Source organism: Myotis myotis, unplaced genomic scaffold, assembly GCF_014108235.1.
Source record: "Myotis myotis isolate mMyoMyo1 unplaced genomic scaffold, mMyoMyo1.p scaffold_m19_p_4, whole genome shotgun sequence".
Classification (NCBI taxonomy): domain Eukaryota; kingdom Metazoa; phylum Chordata; class Mammalia; order Chiroptera; family Vespertilionidae; genus Myotis; species Myotis myotis.
In genome coordinates, this window is record NW_023416346.1 from 111,255,620 (window position 1) to 111,280,302 (window position 24,683).

The window sequence follows — 24,683 nt, forward strand, 5'->3', positions numbered from 1 at the left end:
GTGCTTTAGCATTCTGTGTCCTGACTCCTACTTGAGAAAGTATATTCAGTGATACCTACAGACAGATATATGTGCTTTACCATGTATATGTGAAACTTTCCTGTTAAATAAGAACTCTTTAGCATAAATTAATAACATTGAATATATTTATGGATCAGCATAAATTTAAAAATTGTGCTTTTGTTCCCTAGAGGCATGGTGTTAATTGGTTTATTAGTCAGGTGCAGTGGAGAGCCTGAGGTCAGAACAGTTGTCCTTGAACATGTAAATGAAGAGTGGATAATCACCATGTGTTATTGTTTGGGCTGATTTTATCTTTAATGGGTGATTCAGAATCCTGATTAATATTTAGATCAGTGACTGCTGGCCTCATTATCTTCAGAACTCTAAATAAAATACTTGATTTCTACCCAAGACAGCAGTTATGACAAGCCTTTTTTTTTTTTTTTTTTTTTTTTTACTTCTTGTTGTTTCATGAATATAATTCTTGACCTCTCAATTCTTATTTTAAATAAGGAAAATTTCTATGAATGTGGGGCATCCTTAAACTTATTTTTATGGCCAAAAAATTCACATTTAAGTGTCTGGGAAAAGCACATCTATGCTCAATATATGAAGGGATGCTGTAAGAACAATTGCCCCAGCCCAGTGGTCGGCAAACTGCGGCTCACGAGCCACATGTGGCTCTTTCGCCCCTTGACCGTGGCTCTTCCACAAATACCGACTTCTGCGCATGGGCCACGAAGTTTCAATTACACTTTACGTGCGTGCCCGCACATGGTATTTTGTGGAAGAGCCACACTAAAGGGGCCAAAGAGCTGCATGTGGCTCGCAAGCCGCAGTTTCCCTGACCACTCCCCTAGCCTGTTTGGTGCAATAGGTAGAGCATCAGCCCTTGGACTGAAGGGTCCTGGATTTGATTCTGGTCAAGGGCACATACCTTGGTTGCATGCTCGATCCTTGGCCCTGGTCAGGGTGCATGAGGGAGGCAACCAATTGATGTGTCTCTCTCTCCTGTTTCTCCCCCTCTCTGCCACTCTAAAAAAAATCAATGGAAAAAAATCTTCTGGTGAGGATTTAAAAAAACAACAACAATGAAGGTGAGAGAACAAAGAAGGAGGAAATCAGTAGTGTGATGTTAGCTTTGTGCTTTCTGAGAAAACTAATCCCAAGGAACTTTCACATTTTATGACATTGACATTAATGCCTTTGCCCCCTCCCCTTTCACAGTGATTAAAGTCACTCTTATCCTCCTGCCTGCCATGACCTCCTCCATGAAGGGTGATTTGGAAGAAACAATGGTTTCAGCCAGTGTTCAATTTGGGGGAAAAAATCAACCATAAAGAAGAATAAAAAGAAAAAAAAAAGGATAGTATGTTGAACTCCCATGTCTCTTGAGCATGGCTAGTGTTTTGCCTTGTTGGTGACAGTAGGAACGGACCTGGGTTCAGCAACCTCAGTACTTGAGTTCTGGCTAGGAAAGATTCAAAGCCAAGACTCAAACTATAAAACAGCATTTATTTAGAAATCACAGAGGTAGAAGAAGCAATTTATAGAAGAAATGAGCTTAGAAAACAAGTTATAGAGTCAAGGGAATGGCCCTTGGAGCTTAGAAGTGAGGAAAGTAAAGTTGACCTGCCTGAAGGGATGGGGAGGGGAAAAGGCACTATTTTAGTTGAAAGTGTGCTCCTGGGAGGAAGGGCACCCTGGGTCCTCTGTCCTAAGGGTTTTAAGGGTGGAGATTTTAGGGGAGGTCCCAGGGGAAGATCTCAATAGAATATTCAGCAGCTTTCACAGTAGCTGAAGGAGTTGGGGTCATGGCTCTACTGATTGGTTGGGGCCAGAGTAGGGAGTAGTTAGTTGATCATTATGTCAGGTCCTGATGTCAGCCAGGGCATCTTTCTGTATGGCAGCGGTTCTCAACCTGTGGGTCGCGACCCCTTTGGGGGTCGAATGACCCTTTCACAGGGGTTGCCTAAGACCATCGGAAAACACATATATAATTACATATTGTTTTTGTGATTAATCACTATGCTTTAATTATGTTCAATTTGTAACAATGAAATTGGGGGTCACCACAACATGAGGAACTGTATTAAAGGGTCGCGGCATTAGGAAGGTTGAGAACCACTGCTGTATGGTTTGGTGAGGGTGTCATTCAGCTTTCATGGGCCTGTGGCTGAAATACAACTGAAGTCAAGATGTCAATAGACCTGAGGAAATAGTTTGATGCTGACCAGAAGCTGATGTCCTAAGGGCTTAATAATTAAGGAAGGGAATAGACAGACAGAAGGAGAAAGGGTCATATTTAAGAAATGGAGTTTCTGCGAGGTTTCAATATCATCTGCCATGCAGTCCACATCGAAATTGCCCCATTGACCCAGAATGTTCCTCACATCTGGCTGTTTTCTTCCAGGATCCAGTCAAGGTTTTTGTCTTGCATCTGATTGTCATGTCTCTGAACTTTCACTTAATCTGAACAGTCTCCTGGCATTTTTTTTTTTTCATTCACAACATTGATGTTATTGAAGAGCCCAGGCCAGTTCTGTTAAAGAAAGTCCCATATTCTGGAATTTTCTGGTTGTTTCTTTATGATTAGATTCAGATTAAAAAATTTTGGCAAGAAGATGATAGAGTTGATAGTGTGTACTTTCCACTATATCACATCTGGAGGGACAAAATAACATTTTGTTCTTATTGGTAACACTAAGAATGTGAAGGTGGTGGTAGTTAGATATATCCATTGTACTTGAAAAGTCATTTTTATGGTATTTTGAGACCTTATGAATATGCTATTCTTCTATAGCCTTTCACCCTATTCTTTTAGTGTCTATTGATGGTCCTTTTCTAATTCATTGATTCTATTGGTGGTTACATGGTAGTGATTTTCTAATTCTACCATTCTGTTTTCATGTCTTAGCAGGCTTTCTTCTTTGAAGAAAAAGCTTCCACTTCTCCCCTCTTGATTATCACCAAGGACAGTCCTTTTCCCCCCAAAGCAATGTAACCATATGTCTGATACATGCATTTCCATATTAACTGACTTTTGTGGGAGTGACAAGTTGACTGCATCATATAACATGAGCTGTGTGCTAATGACAATTGAGAAGCTCATAGGATTTTCTCTTTTTCTTTCTTTTTTGCTCCCTCAGTTTATCTTGACCTGCACCTATCAGTCCATGTGGCTCATATATGCCATACCATCTAACCATAGGAGGAAGGACACATAATGCCAAAAAGAAGGGGTAAAGAAGGTGATCAGGAGAGATAGGAGTATGCATTTATCACAGTAATTTCTGAAAATTCACTTGTATCTTCATATAGCTCTCAGTAGGTCAGCATAGAATGCAGTTCAATATTTGGTAGCTGGGTATTAACCCAGGTAGGCCTTACTTAGATATTAGAGCCTCTAACACCTTCAAACAAGTTAAAGATTCAAACAATTTCAGAAATCAGCCTGTATGGTTCCATAGGAAATCACTTTTGTGTTAACCTTCTTAAGACTACTTTTAAGCATACATATTTTTAGTATTAAAATAGTAGATAATCTTGAGCCACTTCCTTAACCCCTTTGAGCCTTTTTCCATCTTTTCATCTGTAACATTAAGTTAAATACTATCTCAATAGTACTTATCCCCAAGTTTCTTTGATTATATGGTAAATGTTATAAATAGAAAAAAATCAGAAAGGGAAATGTATCACTGTACTTATTTCAAAGCTTGGTCATAATCAGGAAAGCCTTACCTGATTTTCTGGGTAACAATTTTTGTAACAGATATAAGATATGGAAAACAGTCTTGTACATATAGTACACATGGCCTTTCACATGAGACCAGCTGTTCTCTGAATAGAAGTAGCAGGATGTGAGAAAATATTATGTGGAACCTCATATAAACGATTCCTTGTGTTTGTACACTATATTTTTATTAACAACTCAAAGGTAAAATGTAAGTATCTTGTGTCTAACAGGATCAAAATACCACCTTCCTTCTGTTTTATTTGTTACATGCAGGTTTCGTATAGTTTTATAGATTTTTTTATCACTCATTTGATTTTCATAAAAATTGGGATTGTTTGGAAGACGAATCATTAATATTCTTTACAACTTGTTCTTGTTCCTCCTTTTATGTTCATTGCTGGTGCAGACTTCTCTCTTATGTAAAATATTCCACTGATGCCCTTGGTAGATTTAGAGGTTGTTAAAGAAATGATAATGACAGCTCAAGGAACAGTTAAGAACTGCCTGTCCTTATACAGTCTGACCCTGGCTAGTCATTCTGCTTGTAGTTTTAAATCTTTGTGTACAGACTGTAATTCACAAAACAATTTTGAGCCATTTAAATTCAGCAAATCTTTCCAAACATTAGGGCCTTTTACAATCACAGCCAGAAATGTTGGGTTGTCGGCTACTAATGCCATTACTTATTAACAGTGGCAATGATACTGAAATCGTCAGTTGGATTTTTGAAGGGGACGTTTTACTAGTGAAAGCAGCAAATGAAAATGGCCAGGAAGGAGAGCCTGGCCAGTGTTGCTCAGTGGTTGAGCATCAATCCATGCAACCAGGAGGTCACGGTTCGATTCCCGGTCAGGGCACAGGGCATGTGCACGGGCTGTGGGTTCAATCCCCATAGAGGGCATGCAGGAGGCAGCCTATTGATGTTGATGTTTCTATGTTTTTTTATTGATTTTAGAGAGAGGAAGGGAGAAGGAGCGAGATACAGAAACATCAGTGATGATTTATACTGGGGATTGAGCCTGCAACCCAGGCATTTACTCCGATGGGGAATCGCACCGTGACCTCCTGGTTCATAGGTTGAAGCTCAACCACTGAGCCACACAGGCTGGGCAAAACATATTTTTTTAAAAAAGAAAATGTCCAGGAAAGAGAGATTAACCTTTTTAAAAATCTGTGGTTTGTTCCCATTGTCTTCCCTAAATTGACCAATAAGAATGTTTGGAAATTCTATTCATGCATATGAATGTATTTAATATTAATATATTTAGTTATTGTTTTTCCTCTAAATGGGCAGGAACTCTACTAAATAAAATGAAAATGTACATTCATGCACACACACATAACTCAGGCACACTCTTATACTAGTTAATCTGCCTTACCTTGTGTGGGATAAGTATTTGCATAATTTCTGCTGTTTGTCCTGGAATACATTACATAGAGTTGTCTATTTGAGAAGCAACTTAATTTCAAATCAGGTGCTATGATTTTAGCATGTTCCCTTGTAACTTTCAGCTAATTCTTTTTAAATTTTTTTTCAGTCTCTTTTTTCCTCTGTTCACAATCTCTTAACTAGTGTGGCCTTTCTCTTATAGCATCAGTAGTTGAACAGACCTATCATAGCTTCTCAATTTCTCTGATGTATAAGATAGGCACCCTCCAGGGCTCCCAAGAAAGCCTGGGGCTTAGTTAGTAGTCACGTACCCATGTTGGTTTCTTCTTTTTTTTTTTTTAAATATATTTTATTGATTGTTTACAGAGAGGAAGGGAGAGGGATAGTTAGAAACATCGATGAGAGAGAAACATCGATCAGCTGCCTCCTGCACACCTCCTACTGGGGATGTGCCCGCAACCAAGGTATATGCCCTTGACCAGAATTGAACCTGAGACCTTTCAGTCTGCAGGCTGACGCTCTATCCACTGAGCCAAACCAATTAGGTCCATGTTGGTTTCTTATTTTTGACAAATGAACCGTGGTAATGTAAGGTTTCTCAATCTTGGCACTGCTGGCACTTTGGCCCAGATAATTCTTTGTTGTAGGGGGCTATTCAGTGCATTGTTGCACATTTAGCAGGATCCTGGCTTCTATCTACTAGACACTAGTAACAACCCTTTCCCCAGTTGTGACAATCAAAAATGTCTCCAGACATTGTCAGAGGTTCTCTGTGGTACAGAATGGTTCTTGGTTGAGAACCACTGAGATAGAGCGTGGCTGCCTGCCTATGGGGTTCCCCTTCAGGCCCTCAGTATGAATTTTGTGGATTCCTACATTTTAAGCCATTCCTATCTTCTAAACATATCCTCCAAATCTAGAAATAGACTATTAGTCTTTTGTGTGTGATACCATAGCAGATGAACCAGACATTAACTTAAAAAAACTATTTTAGCCCAGCTGACATGGCTCAGTAGTTGAGTGTTGACCTATGAACCAGGAGGTCAATTCCTGGTCAGGGCACATTCCTGGGTTGCGGGCTCAATCCCCAGTAGGGGGCATGAAGGAGGCAGCCGATCAATGATTCTCTCTCATCATTGATGTTTCTATCTCCCACTCCCTCTCCTTTCCTATCTGAAATCAATTTAAAAAAAGAGAAAAAAAACTATTTCAAAGTAAACTTTGGGCAGTTCATTAATGTACTGATTTTGGCTTCTGCTCCTTAGACCAGTGATGGCGCACCTTTTGAGCTCGGCGTGTCAGCATTTTGAAAAACCCTAACTTAACTCTGGTGCCGTGTCACATATAGAAATTTTTTGATATTTGCAACCATAATAAAACAAAGATGTATATTTTTGATATTTATTTTATATATTTAAATGCCATTTAACAAAGAAAAATCAACCAAAAAAATGAGTTCGTGTGTCACCTCTGACACGCGTGTCATAGGTTCGCCATCACTGCCTTAGACAAACCTTATAAGTTTAATTTTTTTAGCTCTTCAGGATGACTAGGCTTTTTTTTTCCATTTTTAAGCTCATTTAGATATTAAAAATTTGTATTGTGATCATATTCCTACTTAATTGCTACCCATTCTTCAATTTAGCAAACTTTGTTGGAGGGGATAGAAGCATAGTTCCTGTCCTTAAGTAACCTGAAATCTAGGGGAAACAAAGGAGTTTTAGGCAAGTATTGTTTCTAGGGCAATAGGTCCTTTTCATCATCTGGGAACTACTGGGTACAATCTCTTACATGTTTAATTCTTGCTATACTATTTTTTTCAGTTTTTTTTTTTTTCAAGTATCGACATGGTTTTTAAAAAACCTCTCACAATTGAGATGCCAGTTCCCTTCTCTTAAAAATAAGCTTACCCTGGATGGTTTGGCATCGGCCCAAGGACCCAAGGGTCTCAGGTTTGATTCCTGGTCAAGGACACGTACCTGGGTTGCAGGTTTCCCAGCCCTAGTAGAGGTACGTGCAGGAGGCAACCAATTGATGTGTCTCTCTCACATCGATGTTTCTCTCTCCCCTCCTCTCCTCTCACTCTCTCTGGAAATCATTGGAAAAAAATATCCCCGGGTAAGGATTGAAAAAGAAAGAAAGAAAATAGGAAAGAAAAAAAATTCTCACCTTGGTAAGGGCAAACATTTAGTAAAAGCAATGAGTCAACCAATTATAAAGCTAGTGCAAAAATTAAAAGGAAAAAGTAGGAAGATCATGTGTAATTACAACAATAAATTAAGGGATATACACAAACACACACCACACACACACACACAAAGTTTAAAAAAAAAACTAAAAGAAAAAGACCTTTATATGTGTCTGGTAGCTGGGATGTAGGGCTTGCTGAGAAATCTTACCATCACACTTCTTCTGCGGCCATGAACTCATATATATCCTAAGAGAAAAATAAGTATTCAGGTTGACCCCCTGGCAGCCATTTTGGGCCTGGTCCTTCAGTGCCTAAGAATTTATGGGAAGCACAACGTGTAAGAAACCCAGAAGTTATTCTGAACCCTGGCAAACCCCCTAACTCTAAACTTGCCACATAATATCAGTTCACATTATTATATTGGTAGTTACATCCGTTGGCTAGAAATTGCAGATATTGGGATTCCTTTAACTATTTTTATACCTTGTGAAGATGACAGTTGTATAAAGCAACCTTGTAGTGTACTGTAATGGAGAAGCAGTAATGACACTGGATCCTTCCCCTGACCTCCATGCTCTGGTGGAGAGTTGCTAATAAGTGAGGACCAACAGAGAAGGAAACACAATATACTTTTTAAAAAAATACATTTTTATTGACTTCAGAGAGGAAGGGAGAGGGAGGGAGAGAGAAAAATCATTGATGAGGGAGAATCATGGATTGGATGCCTCCTGAACACCCCCCAGTGGGGATCAAGCCTGCGACCCAGGCATGTGCCCTTGACCTGAATCGAAACTGGACCCTTTGGACTGCAGGCTGACGCTCTATCCACTGAGCAAACTGGCCAGGGCCACAACATACTTTTAATGTGTGGCTATCAAACTGGAAGTTGCTGTGGTAGCTTTGCTTTTTGTGTGTGCATGGTATAGAAGAGAAAAAAGGCGGTGTTGCCAAAAATAAGGGACAAAAAAATCCAAAAACCCTCACACACCTAGAGCTAAATGGCCGATTCCTAGAGTTTTTGCTTAGATGGTTCGAGAATGGCATTTAGGGGTGAGGGCAAGGTCACCCTTAATACCGAGAGAAGATATCTGAGGTGTCTTTATATGTCAGCAAATAATGAAACCAATAAGGATAATCTCAATCCAATGCCAACGTACCTGTCCTTTGACCTCAACAACTTCCTGCCATTCCACTCTATCCATATTTGTTTTCTCTAGAATGATCAGAATGCTAGATTTTAAAAGTTTTAGCTCTGGTAGAATTTTTTAGACGCTTGCCTGATTTTTAATTCTTTTTTTCTTTATTGCCAGACAAGGGGAGAGGGAGTATCACTAGGATAGAGAATGGCTTGTAGTAAAAATGAAAGATGGAAACAGAATGAGAATGTGAATCCCAGTGCCTTGTCTTCAGTGATGCCATGTGGCATAGGTGAGCAGTTTTAAAGGAGCCCAAATGATGGATCTTGAATCATAGGAGCTAGAAAGAACCTTGAGCATTTCCAACCTTTAAGCACGGGAGAATCTGTAGTATTTTGAAAGAGGAGAAGTGTCTATAGCATCCCTTGGTAATTCACACTAATGCTTTAACAACTTTCAGAATCAGAAAATTCTTCCGTATGAGTTACAACCTAAATTCTTCATGCTGCTTAAGCCTGTTTATTCTTGTTCTGTCCTCAGTGGAGAGATTGAACAGCTGGTGACAGGCCCCTACACAAGAGCTACTCACATAATTGAAAACTCTTCTTACTAGTAAATCTCCCCTTTAGCTACTCTTTCTTGCTCCTTTTTTTTTTTTTTTTTCCCTTCATGGCTAAATAATCTCAATTTTCTTAAGCTGTTCTCAGAGGTCGTTCAACCCCTTTAATTATTGTTGTGTCTTTCTGCCAAGCCTTCTCTAAATGCTGGGTCAGCTGTTAGCCACCAGAACTAGACACCATTTTCCCAGAAGGATTTGAACAGTACCGAGGGCAATGAGATCACTTCCTCACGCAATACTTGCTATGCCTTTAGTAATACATCACAGACATTCTATTTCCTTTCATTCTTTTATGGTTTGCACCTACATTTGTTGCTGACTCATGGCCAGACTATTGTTTGGTTTTCCAGAATGAATAGAAGCTTTCTGCTTTATTTCGCTTTCCATATTAGGCATGAATTCTTACTCTGCAGCGTGTCTTTGACTCCATCATTAACCAAATGATCATTTAAACCTAAGTCAGAAAAAAATACACAAGTTCAGATTAAGCATCAATCAACCCATGCTTTTAATAGGAATGAACTGGTGGTGCTTTTCAGTTTACTGCCTTTCTGTAATGGTTTGTCTCCTAGCTACACGGGGCTATTTTGATAAAGTCAGTTTCGTTTCGAGACCAGTGGAGCAAGAGATTGTTATAGGACATTGTAACTGAAACTTGTAGTTCTTTTGACAAAGTCTCTCACTGTGTCTTTGTGTACGAGATGAGAAACATATGCAGTAGAGGTTAGACAATAACTGGAAAGAGTAACACTTAAACAGTCAGAGAGGGCTGAGTCCTGGACTTGTGTTCACCTGAGGTGCAGGTTCTGGTGATGTGGCTCATGTTTTATTTTTTTTGTTCATCCTCACCCAAGGATATTTTTTCCCATTGATTTTTCAAGAGAGTGGAAGGGAGGGGGAGAGACACAGAGAGAGAAACATGGATGTGAGAGAGACACATCGATTGGTTGCTTCCCTCATGCGCCCCAACCGGGGCTGGAGATTGAGCCTTCAACCAAGGTATATACCCTTGACCGGAATTGAACCCGAGATCCTTCAGTCCAAGGGCTGATGCTCTAACCACCGAACAAAACGAGCTAGGACGTGGTTCATGTTCGACCTTGGCCTAAATGTTTGATATTTTCACCAGTGACTTTTTTGATGAAGACAGAACACATATTTTAAAATGTACAGAATATACAGAGTTGGGTATAATGGCTAATTCATGGACTCTAAGAGATAGGATTTTTAAGGGTATTGATGAGATTGTACAGTGTACACTGGGATCAGACTGACAGGACAGTGTTTGACAGAAGTGAGAGGAAACAAATCCAAATGAATAAGTACAGAATGAAGGAATCACCGGAAGCAGCCAAAATCATTATTTTCTGTCATACCCAATACGCAGTGATGGCAAACCTTTTGAGCTCGGCGTGTCAGCGTTTTGAAAAACCCTAACTTAACTCTGGTGCTGTGTCACATATAGAAATGTTTTATGTTTGCAACCATAGTAAAACAAAGATTTATATTTTTGATATTTATTTTATATATTTAAATGCCATTTAACAAAGAAAAATCAACCAAAAAATGAGTTCGCGTATCACCTCTGACACGCGTGTCATAGGTTCGCCATCACTGCATAGAGCATTAGTAACTTGTGGTGTTCACAGGCCTTGGAAGTTAAAAAAGGGGGGGGGGTCTTGGGATCACTGAGTAACAAATGTGGGAAATTTTGAGGCTAAGCAAAGTTTAACATGTTTCTTTACTGATGACCTTCTTAGCTTCTAATATGTTAATGTACATTAAGAATTTTGAGAGGTGGGTATAACATGCAATGTTTCCTTAATTCATTTAACCTTTTTATGAAGCATTTTGCTGGATGATTGATCTGCTGGATACACTGGGAAACACTGACTCAGAGGTTTTAGTTGAGTGGAAATGCTGTGCGAGCCTGTAGTATTGAACAAAAGCAAGTCATCCAGTTATATTGGATGAGAAATGGAGGGTCCATTCCCAGCAGGTCATATGTGGAGAATAATTTTCTAAAGGACAGTGGCAAATCAAGCCATGTCATATGAGGAAGAAATAAAAGGAATGGGGATGATGTGGCATGGACATGACAGCTTTGGTAAAATACTTAAAAGGCTGTTAGAAGGCTGGAGACTTCTGGGTTTCTGGTCAAATGGATAATTATAATGACAGTAACAACAGCAAATACTGACATGGCCCTTGCTATGTGCCAGACACTGTTCCAAGTGCCTTTCACTTGTTAACTCATTTAAATCTTACAACTCTATGAGATAGGCGCTATTAATAGTTCCACTTCATGGCAGAAGAAAATTAAGACACAGAGAGATAAAGTTATTTCCCAAGGTCACACAGCCCATAAGTGGCAAACAGGGGTCAAACTCCTGGAGTCTCTAATTCTATTCGTTCTGCTGGTGGATTTCAGCTCAGGCTGAAGACACTTTAAATAGGGCTACCTGGACATAAATATTCAAGATCGTCCATTAAAGATGTTTGCTCTCGTGCATGGGTGGTGTTTATGTAGAGTCTAAGAGAATGCACTAGCGGTGGTTAGGAGTTTGAGCTCTATGACTGCTAAAGGCCTTACAGCTCTGTGGTGCCATTGCAAGATGAATTCACTTCTGTGGGTCCCTTTCAGCTTTTAAATTTTCCACAAAGTACCTCAAAAAGTGCTCAACAAAAGCTTTTATCAGAAGCTTGAATTTACACCATTTGCAGCTAGGAAATTTAAGGTTAAACAACTCATTACAATGTTGGGAAATTTGTAGTCAGGGGTAATGACTGGTACTGCTGAAGTGGTGGGTGTTGCAAGGCAAGTGACCTGTTGATCTAAATGCTACTGCCTTCCTATGTGAAATGTGAATAGAATCTTTATTAACAAACCACATTCAAGGGAAGCAACATGGGTTTGCAATTCAAATACACATTGCCTGTATAATACTAAATAGCCATCATATATTCAGTTTAAATTGGTCTCAGAATAGGTAGTGCCCTTGGGTTCTTGGCAAAGTGAATGAAAATCGTTACTAGAGAAGGCATTTTCAGTCAAGGGCTCAAAGCACCTCCAGAAAATATTTTAAGGTCAATGTAGTACATGGTAAAAAAAATAATAAGCTCACAAGAAATCAAGGTGAGCAAGAAGCAGCAGAAATAGCAGACCACAGAAGCAGATCCACAGTAATTTTATGTCTTGGAATCATTAGACAGAGATTATTTTTTGAAAACTGGTCACTCTGTTTAAGAGAAAACAACAGACATTGGAAAATATCTGCAGGGAACCACAATCTTTAGAAGTGACCTTAAAAATGACTAACTAGCAGCAGCTGGTTTGTTCTCAGTGGATAGAGTGTTGGCCCATGGACTGAAGTTGTGTGTTTGATTCGGGTCAAGGGCACGTACCTCAGTTGCAGGCTCGCATCCCCGGCATCAGTTGGGAGGCAACCAATTGATGTTTCTCTCTCTTTGTCTCTCCTCCTCCCTTCCACTCTCTCTAAAAATCAATGTAAAAATATCCTCAGGTAAGGATTAACAACAACAAAATGACCAACTAGAACGTCTAGATATTAAAAAGTACAATAACCAAAGTTTAAAACATACTGTATGAGCTTATAACAGACGGAATGATTCTAAAGAGAGAAATAGATTCCAGGCAGAAGGGATTGTTTGCAACAAAGCATAAAGGACAAAAAAGGGAAAACTAGAGAAATGCAGGCTAGATAGAAAACGTCTACATTTATCTTATAGATTTCTGTAAGCAGAGCAGACAGGGGATGGAGAAGAGACACTATTTGTTGAGATGATGACAGAAGATTCTAGAGCTGACTAAAGACTTGAACCCACAGGTTTCAGAAGCCCAGTTAATTCTAAAAAGTATAAATAAAACCCTGGAGACACAATATAAGACAGGAAAAGGACAAATTGCCTTCAAAGGAACAACAGTCAACTTTACTGCTGACTTCTTAGCAGTAGCAGCAGAAAAAGTGAGATAAAAGTGGAATAATATTTCAGTGTGCTACAACAAAGTAAAAACAAAACCCCCCAAACCTAAAAATCTATGTCCAATGAAGATAGCTATCAAGAGTATGGATAAAAAAGAGAGATTTTTCAGATAAAACCTGAGATATTCACCACCAGAAGATACTAAAGGAATGAAAAACAAAAAGGAAGTCATCAATCTAACAATATAAAAAATTAAAAGAGTCTTATGGGGTTAAAAAAGCAAGATCTAATTAAAATGCACAACTGTGATAATATATAAATCAAGTGATGGGTAAATATATTTTGAGCTTTCTAAAATCATTGTACTGCTTGGGAGGAATGGTATTTATTAAAATTTAGACTTTGAAAGAGGGAGAAAGAAAGAGGGGAAAATAAAGACACAGACAAAGAAACAGCAGGTCACCAAGAAACCAACACTAGGCCTGGCAGCTTGCACTCAGTATCAGCTCTGCCACCAATTCGTTGTATGGCCTTTGGAAAGCTACTTCTCTCATCTATGTCTCTTGTTTTTTGTGGGGTTTTTTGTTTGTTTGTTTTTTGTCTGTAAAATGAAGCTTTGGGACAAGATGAATTTTGAAACCTCTTCATTATGATTCTATGACACATTGAGAAATAGATTCTTTAGAGAAAAAAGGAATCAATAGTTCTGAGTTATTTTTTTTCCTCCTTTGAAATTTTATCAATAAACACTTGTCTTTTACTTCTGGCTAACTTATATATCTGCTCAAACACTGGAGCTCAATATAGTCTCACTCAGGCGTGTATTTTGCTTTCCATTAGTTTGTTTTTTGTTTGCTTGTCATCTCGTAGCCAGAGTAATGGCAGCTCACAGCCTTAAGGGTAGATGGCTCATGTGAATGTTAGGGGGACCATTTGCAGAAACGAGCTGCAAAAACTGGCCTTCATTGTACAACTTACTGCTTTTTTTCTTTTAACTCATGACCTCAACTGACATGTGCCTCCTTTACTTTCTCACCTTCCCTCCACCCCCCAACCCTTCACTCTCCCTCCTGTCTCTGCAGGCCAATAATAAGCCTGAGATCGAAGCGGCCCTCTTCCTAGACTGGATGAGGCTGGAACCCCAGTCCATGGTGTGGCTGCCAGTCCTGCACAGAGTGGCTGCTGCGGAAACTGCCAAGCATCAGGCCAAGTGTAACATCTGCAAGGAATGCCCAATCATTGGATTCAGGTATTAGGAGCCCTCCAGATGTCAATTTTTTTGCATGTCCTTTCTTGCCTTTTGATGCCTTGATCTTTTACCTCCTGTACCAGTTGCTGTTAGTCTTCAAAGTGGGAAAGGAGGTGATCCATCACGCCCCTGACCACTGCGTTATTTTGGTGCATCTGGCTCTTTAGGCAGGTGTCTCTCTCCACCTGTGCTTTTCAGCTCTGCAGAGGCACAGTCTTGGTTGAACATGACTGACTGCCTCTCTCCACTAAGATATGTGTCCGTCAACCGTATACAGATAAACCGTAACATTTTGACCATCTTTTTTTTTTTTCACTGTCTTTTCTGTTTATAGGAAGTATCCAAGAATTAGTTATAAAACTAAGGAATGATTCTATTTTGGGAGACCTGTCATGGTAGCTCAGTCTCTTATACACTTTGTACCATTTCCCCGCCCCCCCCCCCCCCCCCGTAAAGTAATAAGACTTGTTTTAAGCACCCTGGAACTTCTTTATCTGCTAATCTGATTAGGCTCTTCACGTAGTATCCTAATGAACTTCTAAGGGAATATAAAGTATGCAAGTAAATGAAAGATTCACAAAGCAGCTATAAAAGTTTAAAAGTAAAAAGAGATAAGAAGCATAGCAGGTTATTATTCGGATGTTCTTAAACTGTCACAGAAAACAACTGGCTCTTAAACCTTCCGCCTTGTCGACCTGTTTGGGGAGACAGAATATTTTTAAATGGATTCATCTTATTGAACAGTAATCCCCAATCCAAATTCTGAAATGATGATGTATTTAAACATCTGGGTCAACATCAAGGTTTCCTTAGTGATGTCTAAGTCATAAAGTTGTAAACTATAGTCCATGCCTATTCAGAATCCACTTAGCCGCTAAGTAAATACTCTTCCTGGTTATGCTTGGACTTGTTTTAATACTTGGTTGCCTAATAACTACTTTGTGTCATTTGTGTGCTCTGTCCTTCCATACTTCATGCTCTTTACAAAGGGGTTTTACAAAAGCTTGAGAGCAGTGGTTCCCAACGTGAGGCACATGCCCCACAGGGGGGCAATTTGATTTTTAAGGGGGACAATTTGAGAATGAGTTATTAACAGTGAATTTTTTGCATTTCTTATGGTTCTAGGGGCCTCATATATAGTATATAAATATATATTGTGACCTATTTATGCATTTCAGTTCTGTATTATGTTTTGAAACTTTATTTGCTATTTTTTCATATCACTTCATATTATTATTTCTTAACAATTTCTTAATGACTTCTTCCTCAGTACTTAACTGTCCTTTCGTTCTTTTATTTTTCTCTTTCATGGATGCCATGTTCTTTGGAAGCTTGTTTAGACCAATGAATAGCCTTTTAGGCTTCCTCCACGTGAATAGGAGTTCACTTTTTGAATAATAAGAATTATATCACGGGGGGGGGCATCAGGATTTTAGAGATGCTTAGGCGGGGAATGGCCAAAATAAGGTTGGGAACCACTGCTTTAGAGGTTTCTAAAGCCTAGATAGACAACACTGAGTAGGCAGTGCTTTCAAAGGACCCCTTCTTTCCGTCCTGGTTTTGGCAGGTAAGAATGATGCTGTGGCAAGGGCGGGTATGGGGAGCCACAGGGCAGAGCATTGCATTCCTTCTTTCCTGAGCTTCCCTCACTAGTAAGATGCATAGCGGGAAATTTTATAAAAATAAGAAAGGAGATGCTTTGGAAGATCTAAGAGCATTTTTACATTCACTCCTTTTATCCTTATCAGATTCGATTATTTTAGGAATTAGCACTTCTCTTTCCTCCCCGCTCTCCCCTTTCCCTAAAGATGGTTGGGATCTAAAAAAGTCATCTCCCCCTCCCCCTCCATTTCCCATATGTGACATAAAGAATATGTTTATTTGAATTGGCTCAAATTCTTACCTGAGAAAGCGAAAGGCAGAGAGAATGTGAAACAAAGGATACACTATTCAAAATGTACCGTCTAGTACTCACACATTATTAATTCTTTTCATCTAATCCAATTTTTGTGCTTTATTGGGGCTTCAGTTATCATTTGTGGGTAATGTGGTAAGGGATTTCTGAAGAGAGACAGATGAAAGAGATTATTCAAGTAACTCTCTGAAGATGAATCATGTCAATCAATCAGAAAAAGTAATTTTAAAAGATTTATTTTAATGGAAAGTTCTTGTTTAATTTTCTTTTGTTTTATGAAATTACTTCATATATGTATATGTATATAAATATATATATATATATATATATATATATATATATATATATATATATATTATTGATTTCAGAGAGGAAAGGAGAGGGGTAGAGATAGAAACATCGATGAGAGACAGACATCAATCAGATGGCTGCCTCTTGCACGACCCACTGGGGATTGAGCCCGCAACTAGGGCATGTGCCTGACTGGGAACTGAATGACCTTCTGGTTCATAGGTTGATGCTCAACCACTGAGCCACACAGGCGGGCTCATCTTTATATATTTTTTTGAAAAAACTGCTTCAGAAAATTTTTGTTCCCATGATGGGTAGTTGGGGTTACAATACATGGATCTGTCTCTCCTGGAAGTTCTTTCAAATTCTAGTATTTGGTCTTCAAAAGACGGGAAGTTTGCGAGTATCTTCGTACTTAATCTGAAAGAGTTCCTAGTGGAGTTTAAATAAGAACTGAATTTCTCTTCCCTCCTTCCATATGGTTATAGGATAATCTTTCTGCCAAAATGTGTTGATACTGTAGGAGAAGCACCAGACAAATCTGGAGGTAGGAAGTTAATCACTTACATTGTGGGATTAATGAACACCACAGGTTGGTTTTAGCAATAAGACATTGTGGAGGAAGGTTTATTAAAGAACGTTCTTTGGGAATTTGATTTGAAGAAATACATACGTGTTTGTTTTTGTTCTTTACCAGGTACAGGAGTCTGAAACACTTTAATTATGACATCTGCCAAAGTTGCTTTTTTTCTGGTCGAGTTGCAAAAGGCCATAAAATGCACTACCCCATGGTGGAATATTGCACTCCGGTAAGTTGGATGCCTCCCTGATGTGAGTGAGTTCGCCTGGGAGAAGTTTCCATTTGGGACAGTATTACAGCTCTTGTGTAATGCTGTGATGTCTACGTTCCCCAGATGTTCCACAGCTAAAGTGGCTCTAAATTGTGGTGCCAGGATTTACTTTATCCCGAGTGCATAGGGCAAGGGCTGGCCCACGTGGACTGTTGTAGACACTCAACAAATACTGATGAGTGAATAAATTTTTCTTCCGTTTGCATTGGCTGTAGGGAAGACATTTTCACATTTCTTTTGCACAGCCCTAGCAGTAGTGTGGAGAGGTTTCATGGTCATGGGGCATGTTGGGTTTAGGAGTATAATGTGGGTTCCCCACAATTAATAATCTACCCCTTTCTAGCAACCTTGCTCATCTCCTATCTGTTTTATCTACTAACACTTGTCAAGCAAATGCTAGGTATTTACCTTTTAAACTACTCAGTGTGAAATTGGTATTATTTTTACCCCTCTTTTATAGATGAGGGGTCTGAGCTCCTAAGGTTAAATAATTTGCCCAAGGCTCTAGAATTACGAGGTGGAGCCTTCTAAGATGTTGTTTTGGGAAAATATTAAGTGGCTAGCAGGACTTTGGAAAATCACTGGCAGGAAGGAAAGGGCCTAGACCTGGTAGTTAGGCAAACCTGGGTGTAAATCCTATGTGAATAGCAGCACTGGCATTGCCTGGGAGCTTCCTTATTAGAAACCCAGAACGCCAGGCCCCACCCCTGACTTTCTCAAGCAAAACCTGCATTTTCTTCAGATTTGCAGGTGGTTCCCACACACATCAATTCAAGAAGCTCTGCTTTAGAGTATTTCTCTCTTCCATCGTCGGAGTGATCCTTTCAGTGTTTCCATGGTCTTTCTCTCTTTTTGCAAAGGTATTTGCTGATGGAGAATGAACCGTGCTGTGAATATACTGAGTGGGTGAAACATGGTATCCATGTGGACAATAGTACATTTTTAAAATACCGTACAGTGTGGCAAAACTTAAGGTTAACTTTTCAACTTTAAGACTTCTAGAAATTACCACCGATTGAGTAGCCCAGTAATTGAGGTACTTCATTTATTCAGTGTAACAACTTGAGGTATGATCGTTCCCATTTCACAGGGGATCTGAGCCTCAGACAGGTAAATAACTCATTCACCCAAGTTAATCCCACTAGTAAATGCCAGGCCTGGTTTCAAAACCCTGGTTTTGTCTGATTGCAAGGCCTTTGCTCTCAACCCTTAATCTCTCCAAGATTACAGAATGAATGCCCTGAGTTGGAGCACTGGGGTGGTCCTTCTTATGGAGGCTTTACTCTTCCAAGTCTGATGTCAACCCGATTTCCCTTTCAGACTACATCAGGAGAAGATGTTCGTGACTTTGCCAAGGTACTAAAAAACAAATTTCGAACCAAAAGGTATTTTGCGAAGCATCCCCGAATGGGCTACCTGCCAGTGCAGACTGTCTTAGAGGGGGACAACATGGAAACGTGAGTAGTGGCAAAAGTAAAACAGATTCTCATTTGATGTATATTCGGGCTCCTTTCAGCTGAATACCTTCCTTCACTCCGAAATGCAAACAGTCTCTCCTATTTCTTTCTCTAGATTTCCTTTAGATGAAAAGAGCAAAACAGGCTGATGTCGGCATTTTCTGTGTCAATTGTCCCATGACAATTACCTTTCCCAAAAGTTAAAGTTTATCTCACAGGGAAAACATGTGCTCCAACTGCTAAATTACCTTTAAAAGCTTTTAAGAAATACGGGACTGTTTACAAATGAGTGATTTCAATATTTCATTCTGATTTTCCTCCCTCACAAATCAGTAGATGTGTGTCTCTTTGGATCTGATTGTGTGGTCATATTGAGTCACTTTTTTTCTATTTGAAAGAAGATAGAGTCACAGGAGATTCTTTCACAGTAAGTAGTAATGATTCTCATGATCAAGCTGAGGATGCCTTCACCTCACTTAAACCTTCTTCTCTCCACAACTCTGGTGGCAATCACACCACTGTTGGTTTTTCTTTTAATTCACTTTCCACTTTTCTTTGGCTGTTGCTTTCCATTGTTTATCCTTAATTGGTTAGGTTTTATTTCTTTTGACCTTTCAGTAATTTTTTTTGAGGCTGAGTTTGCCTGTGTCTCTTCACCACCTCATTTTTTGTTTTGCAGTCCTGTTACTCTGATCAACTTCTGGCCGGTAGATTCTGCGTGAGTACTTCTGCTGAAGGGTGCTGCTGCCACCAACACATTTGCTTGCTGATTTTTAAACTTTTGTTTGTTTGTTTTGTTTTAAAGACATATTGATTTCCTTTGTTTCATTTTGATTTATTTCTTCCCTTGCTAAAACTTTGAGAGTTGCCATCGACCACAGATCAGGAGAATCAGACTAAGGTTTTTAGGTCCCCACCTGGTCCAACTGGAACGAGCAGAAATCCTGGCCTTGAGTTCAAAAGCACATCAAAGAAATTATTGGGTTGTTAGTTGTGTTCCTGGGAGACATGTTTATATATTCAATTACAAGCAGGGAAGAGCTTTCTGATTACATAATACCATTCTTTAGCCACGTTCCTTGAGATTCCATGCTTTAAGGCCTTTGAAAGGATGATGGTTTATTCTTTAGGGCTTGTTATAAGTTGACCATTAAATATCAGCAGAATCCATTGTATAGCGGGATGTTGAGTTGGGCTGAATAATTTCAGTAAGGTGTGCGGACTTTTTATCATGTAATGCCGTGCTAATTGACTGATATTTATATACATGAGCTCATTTTTTAACTAAACTCACTTTGCTCTTCTCTCCTAAATATTCAGCTCATAAGCAGAAAAGTGTACTGCAGTCTTTATTACTATTGGCGTGTATTAATAATACTAATATTAGATACCAACAGATAATTGATTTATCTCAGTTTATAATGGTAGAAAATTCATTTTGGGGGTCTGTGATTTATGTATTAGCAAACAGTGTGCATGTTTTAAAATCATTGTGTGGTTTTTTGGATATTTCAAAGTGTACTTTATTAAAATATGTATTTAAAGTCAGACAGCTCTATTATATATAAGGGGTAAATGACCAATTTGGAAGACAGGCTTGTGTAAGAATTCAATTTATTTTTATTGGGTCTTTTTTATTGTTCCACCATGTAATTTAATTTAAAGTAGATCCTTTTTTAAATCCTGTAGTGATAAATGCAAACAATTAATTGAGATTTATTTTAGGTCTTTATTGGCCTAAAGGGAAGTGTAAGGCATCTTTTTTAAACTGCATTATTATTCCCCTTAATTTTGAGATATGGGAGCGATAAGTAGTGAACTACCTGATTTCTTTAACCATCATGTGTAAACAACGTGGCGAGAATTAATTCTGTTCCTTGTTATTGGTAATTGTTTCCCCTAACCCAGGTAGTCTATTAGTTTATAGAAGTTAGACCCTTTCATAAATAAGAAGCTTTTAAAAAAAATAGATGTGCTGAACTTCTCAGCTTGATTGGATCCTGATAAACAAATGAGTTTACTCTGGGTTGGAATAAGTTTTAACCAGTTAAAAAAATCCAAAAGATAAATAGGCTAAAGAGTAATTTTTAAAAATGCATGGATAGTGATAGTACAAAATAATAAGCAAAGAATAATAGTTCCTTGAAAGAAGAAAAAAATGTTTATTTAATACATACACTCATGAGAAAAAATTATGTCAATGAGTTTTTGGTGTGACTGATTTTAACTACAGGGTATTTGTTTTAAACTTTTAAGAACTTTAAAATTAATAACAGCCTTTATTAAAATGTCTTCTCAGACAACTAAAACATGCCCTCATCTTGTCTTCTTATAAAAATTAACTAGATTATTCAGAAATAGTAGTAAGCTCTAATTTTAAAGAAGAAAACAAACCCAGCAGACTAAAGTTCCTGGTTTCTTTAGCACCAGTCATCTTTTTAAGGTCCTTCCTCATAGGATTATATAATTTCTAAAATATACTGTAAAGCTATTCTATTCAGGCAGAAGAGTCAGGTCCTAAGGTGTTTTACTTTGCAAGAACTCTATCTGTCGTTAACAAATCCTATGATGATGACAGTGTTTATTCCATTTACTATGGATCACAGAGTTTGAAGGTTTACTGAGGTACAAATCTTTCCTTTTTCCTTTGACAAAACCTTTATTTACCTATATCTGTCATATCATTTAAAACTAAATCTAGCATAAATCTCTTACATTGTTTGCCCACAAATGAGACAGTCAAATAATATTCTTTGAGTTATTCTCCTTTGAAACCTAAATGAATGAAAATCTACTGGAATTTTCACAAAAGAGAAGATGGTGGTGGGTGTACTGGAATTGGCCATTAACTATAAAAAATAAATAAACCTTCTGTGTACATTGTTTTGTATTTAGGAAATAGGAAGGGAGAAGGGTAGTCTTACCTTCCCTTCGAAACGTGTTTTGGAAGGCCTTGCATTCATAGTTTTGCTTCCGGACTAAGTGGTTTTGTACTTTTACTAATTCTTGGTTTTTAAGTGCTTCTTTTCTGACCAGTACTCCCTTTTGGCTCATTTTCTGACTTAAAAAGTACCTCCTTTACTGTATATATATTTTTAGATTTCTGGTTATTATGAGTTCTTGTGCTTATGCATGCTGTGTTAGGTGCTGTGTGCATTAATAAGAAAAATAACATGGAATTATCCTCAAGGCTAAGACTTAAAGCTCTGCATAAGATTTTCTGTATGAGATTTTTATTAAAGTGTTTTGGATTTACTTGCCTAGTTTTCTTGGTATAGTTATGCTTCAAGGTCTCAGGTTTTTCTTCTATACATTACCAGGGTAGCAACTATTGTAAGGAAAAACATTAAATTTTTTTTATGATGGTGGGCTTTTAGCTCATAAGAAGTATATAACTGAAAGACTGGTCTATTCCATAGATAGGGCTTATAAGCCAAATAATCAAAGTACTAAATTATCTTTACTTCCAGTGAATATTTCAAAACAGACCTTAGCATTTTCCTAATAATGGGCTGTTCCAGGGTTCTAAGAAATTACCAGATTAATTCTCTAAAACTAGAGTGAAGATACACCTGGAAATCTTTGGATATGCCTAGTAATTTGGGTAGTCATCCTTTTATTTCCTCTGGATAGTTTAAATGTCTTTATAATTCATTCCACCTTTGGTTATGGTGACTCGACTTACACAACACTGATTGCTTAAATAAGATATTTATCCGAGGAGACATCAGTTCCCCAGTGATTTGCTGTAGTGTGTTGTAATCATTTTATGATTGTGTGTGTTTTTTTAAGAAAGACGGATTTTTAGCATATTTCCTATGTAAGCCTAGATAACTACATGGTTTTCTTTTTTTATGTAAGAAAAAAACAAACATCTTAGTGTTTCTACCAAGTCCTTGAATGCTACTTGGACGTTGGACTAAACCAGTTCTAACTGAATAGATTACTGCTGACTTTTAGATTCATGCCTTTACCTAAGGCAGTGGTCGGCAAACCGCGGCTCGTGAGCCACACGTGGCTCTTTGGCCCCTTCAGCGTGGCTCTTCCACAAAATACTGGCTCTTCCACAAAATACCGACTTCTGCGCATAGGCCACGAAGTTTTTTTTTTTTTATTATTAGTTAAGGTATTACAAATGTGTCCTCATCCCCCCCATTAACCCCCAACCTCCCCCCCACACACACTCATGCTACCATCCCCCTGTTGTCCATGTCCATTGGTATGGCTTATATACATGTATACAAGTCCTTCGGTTGATCTCTTCCCCTTACCCCCGCCCTCCCCTACTTTTCTTCTGGGGATTGATAGCCTGATTGCTGTTTCTCAGTCTTTGAGTCTGTCCCTTTTCATCAGTCTATGTTGTTCTCTATAATCCACAAATGAGTGAGATCATGTGGTATTTATCTTTCTCTGACTGGCTTATTTCACTTAGCATAATGCTCTCCAGTTCCATCCATGCTGTTGCAAAAGGCAAGAGTTCCTTTTTTTTTTACCGCAGCATAGTATTCCATTGTGTATATGTACCACAGTTTTCTAATCCACTCATCTGCTGATGGGCACTTAGGCTGTTTCCAAATCTTAGCTATGGTGAATTGTGCTGCTATGAACATAGGGGTGCATATATCCTTTCTGATTGGCGTTTCTGGTTTCTTGGGATATATTCCTAGTAGTGGGATCACTGGGTCAAATGGGAGTTCCATTTTTAGTCTTCTGAGGTAGCTCCATACTGTTCTCCACAGTGGCTGCACCAGTCTGCATTCCCACCAGCAGTGCAGAAGGGTTCCTTTTTCTCCACGTCCTCTCCAACACTTGTTGTTTGTTGATTTGTTGATGATAGCCATTCTGACAGGTGTGAGATGATAACGCATTGTCGTTTTGATTTGCATCTCTCGTATAATTAGTGACTTTGAGCAGGTTTTCATATGTCTTTCGGCCTTCTGTATGTCCTCTTTCGAAAAGTGTCTATCTAGGTCCGTTGCCCATTTTTTTATTGGATTGTTTATCTTCCTTTTGTTAAGTTTCATGAGATCCCTGTAAATGTTGGAAATTAAACCCTTATCGGTGGTATCATTGGCAAATATGTTCTCCCATGTAGTGGGTCTTCTTGTTGTTTTGTTGATGGTTTCCTTTGCTGTGCAAAAGCTTTTTATTTTGATGTAGTCCCATTTGTTTATTTTCTCTTTAGTTTCCATTGCCCTAGGAGCATTATCAGAGAAGAAATTTCTTCGGCATATGTTTGCGATTTCGCTGCCTGTGGATTCCTCTAGTATTTTTATGGTTTCCCGTCTTACGTTTAAGTCTTTTATCCATTTTGAGTTTATTTTTGTGTATGGTGTGAGTTGGTGATCTAGTTTCATCCTTTTGCATGTATCTATCCAATTTTCCCAACACCATTTATTGAAAAGACTGTCTTGACTCCATTGTATGCTCTTGCCTCCTTTGTCGAATATTAATTGGGCATAGTGGTTTGGGTTGATTTCTGGGGTCTCTATTCTATTCCATTGATCTATATGTCTGTTCTTGTGCCAGTACCAAGCTGTTTTAAGAACAGTGGCTTTGTAATACAGTTTGATATCTGGTATTGAGATCCCACCTACTTTGTTCTTTCTCAGGATTGCTGCAGCTATTCGGGGTCTTTTTTTATTCCAGATGAATTTTTGGAACGTTCGTTCTAGATCTGTGAAATATGCTGTTGGTAATTTAATGGGGATTGCATTGAATCTATAAATTGCTTTGGGTAGTATGGACATTTTGATGATGTTGATTCTACCAATCCATGATCACGGTATATTCTTCCATCTGTTTATGTCTTCCTCTATCTCTTTTTTCAGTGTCCTGTAGTTTTCAGCATATAAGTCTTTTACCTCCTTAGTTAAGTTTATTCCTAGGTATTTTAATTT

At 38.6% G+C, this 24,683-nt stretch overlaps 1 protein-coding gene across 3 annotated transcripts in view; it reads left to right on the forward strand.

The window, feature by feature from the left end:
- Positions 1-24,683, forward strand: part of DMD (dystrophin) — a 1,824,373-nt gene that overhangs the window by 1,744,629 nt on the left and 55,061 nt on the right. For all 3 annotated transcript variants that reach the window (XM_036304100.1, XM_036304097.1, XM_036304099.1), the window contains 4 exons: positions 14,103-14,269; positions 17,173-17,284; positions 18,647-18,783; positions 19,463-19,501. In XM_036304100.1, the coding sequence (XP_036159993.1) occupies positions 14,103-14,269; positions 17,173-17,284; positions 18,647-18,783; positions 19,463-19,501 (455 nt within the window). The remainder of the gene's footprint in view (positions 1-14,102; positions 14,270-17,172; positions 17,285-18,646; positions 18,784-19,462; positions 19,502-24,683) is intronic.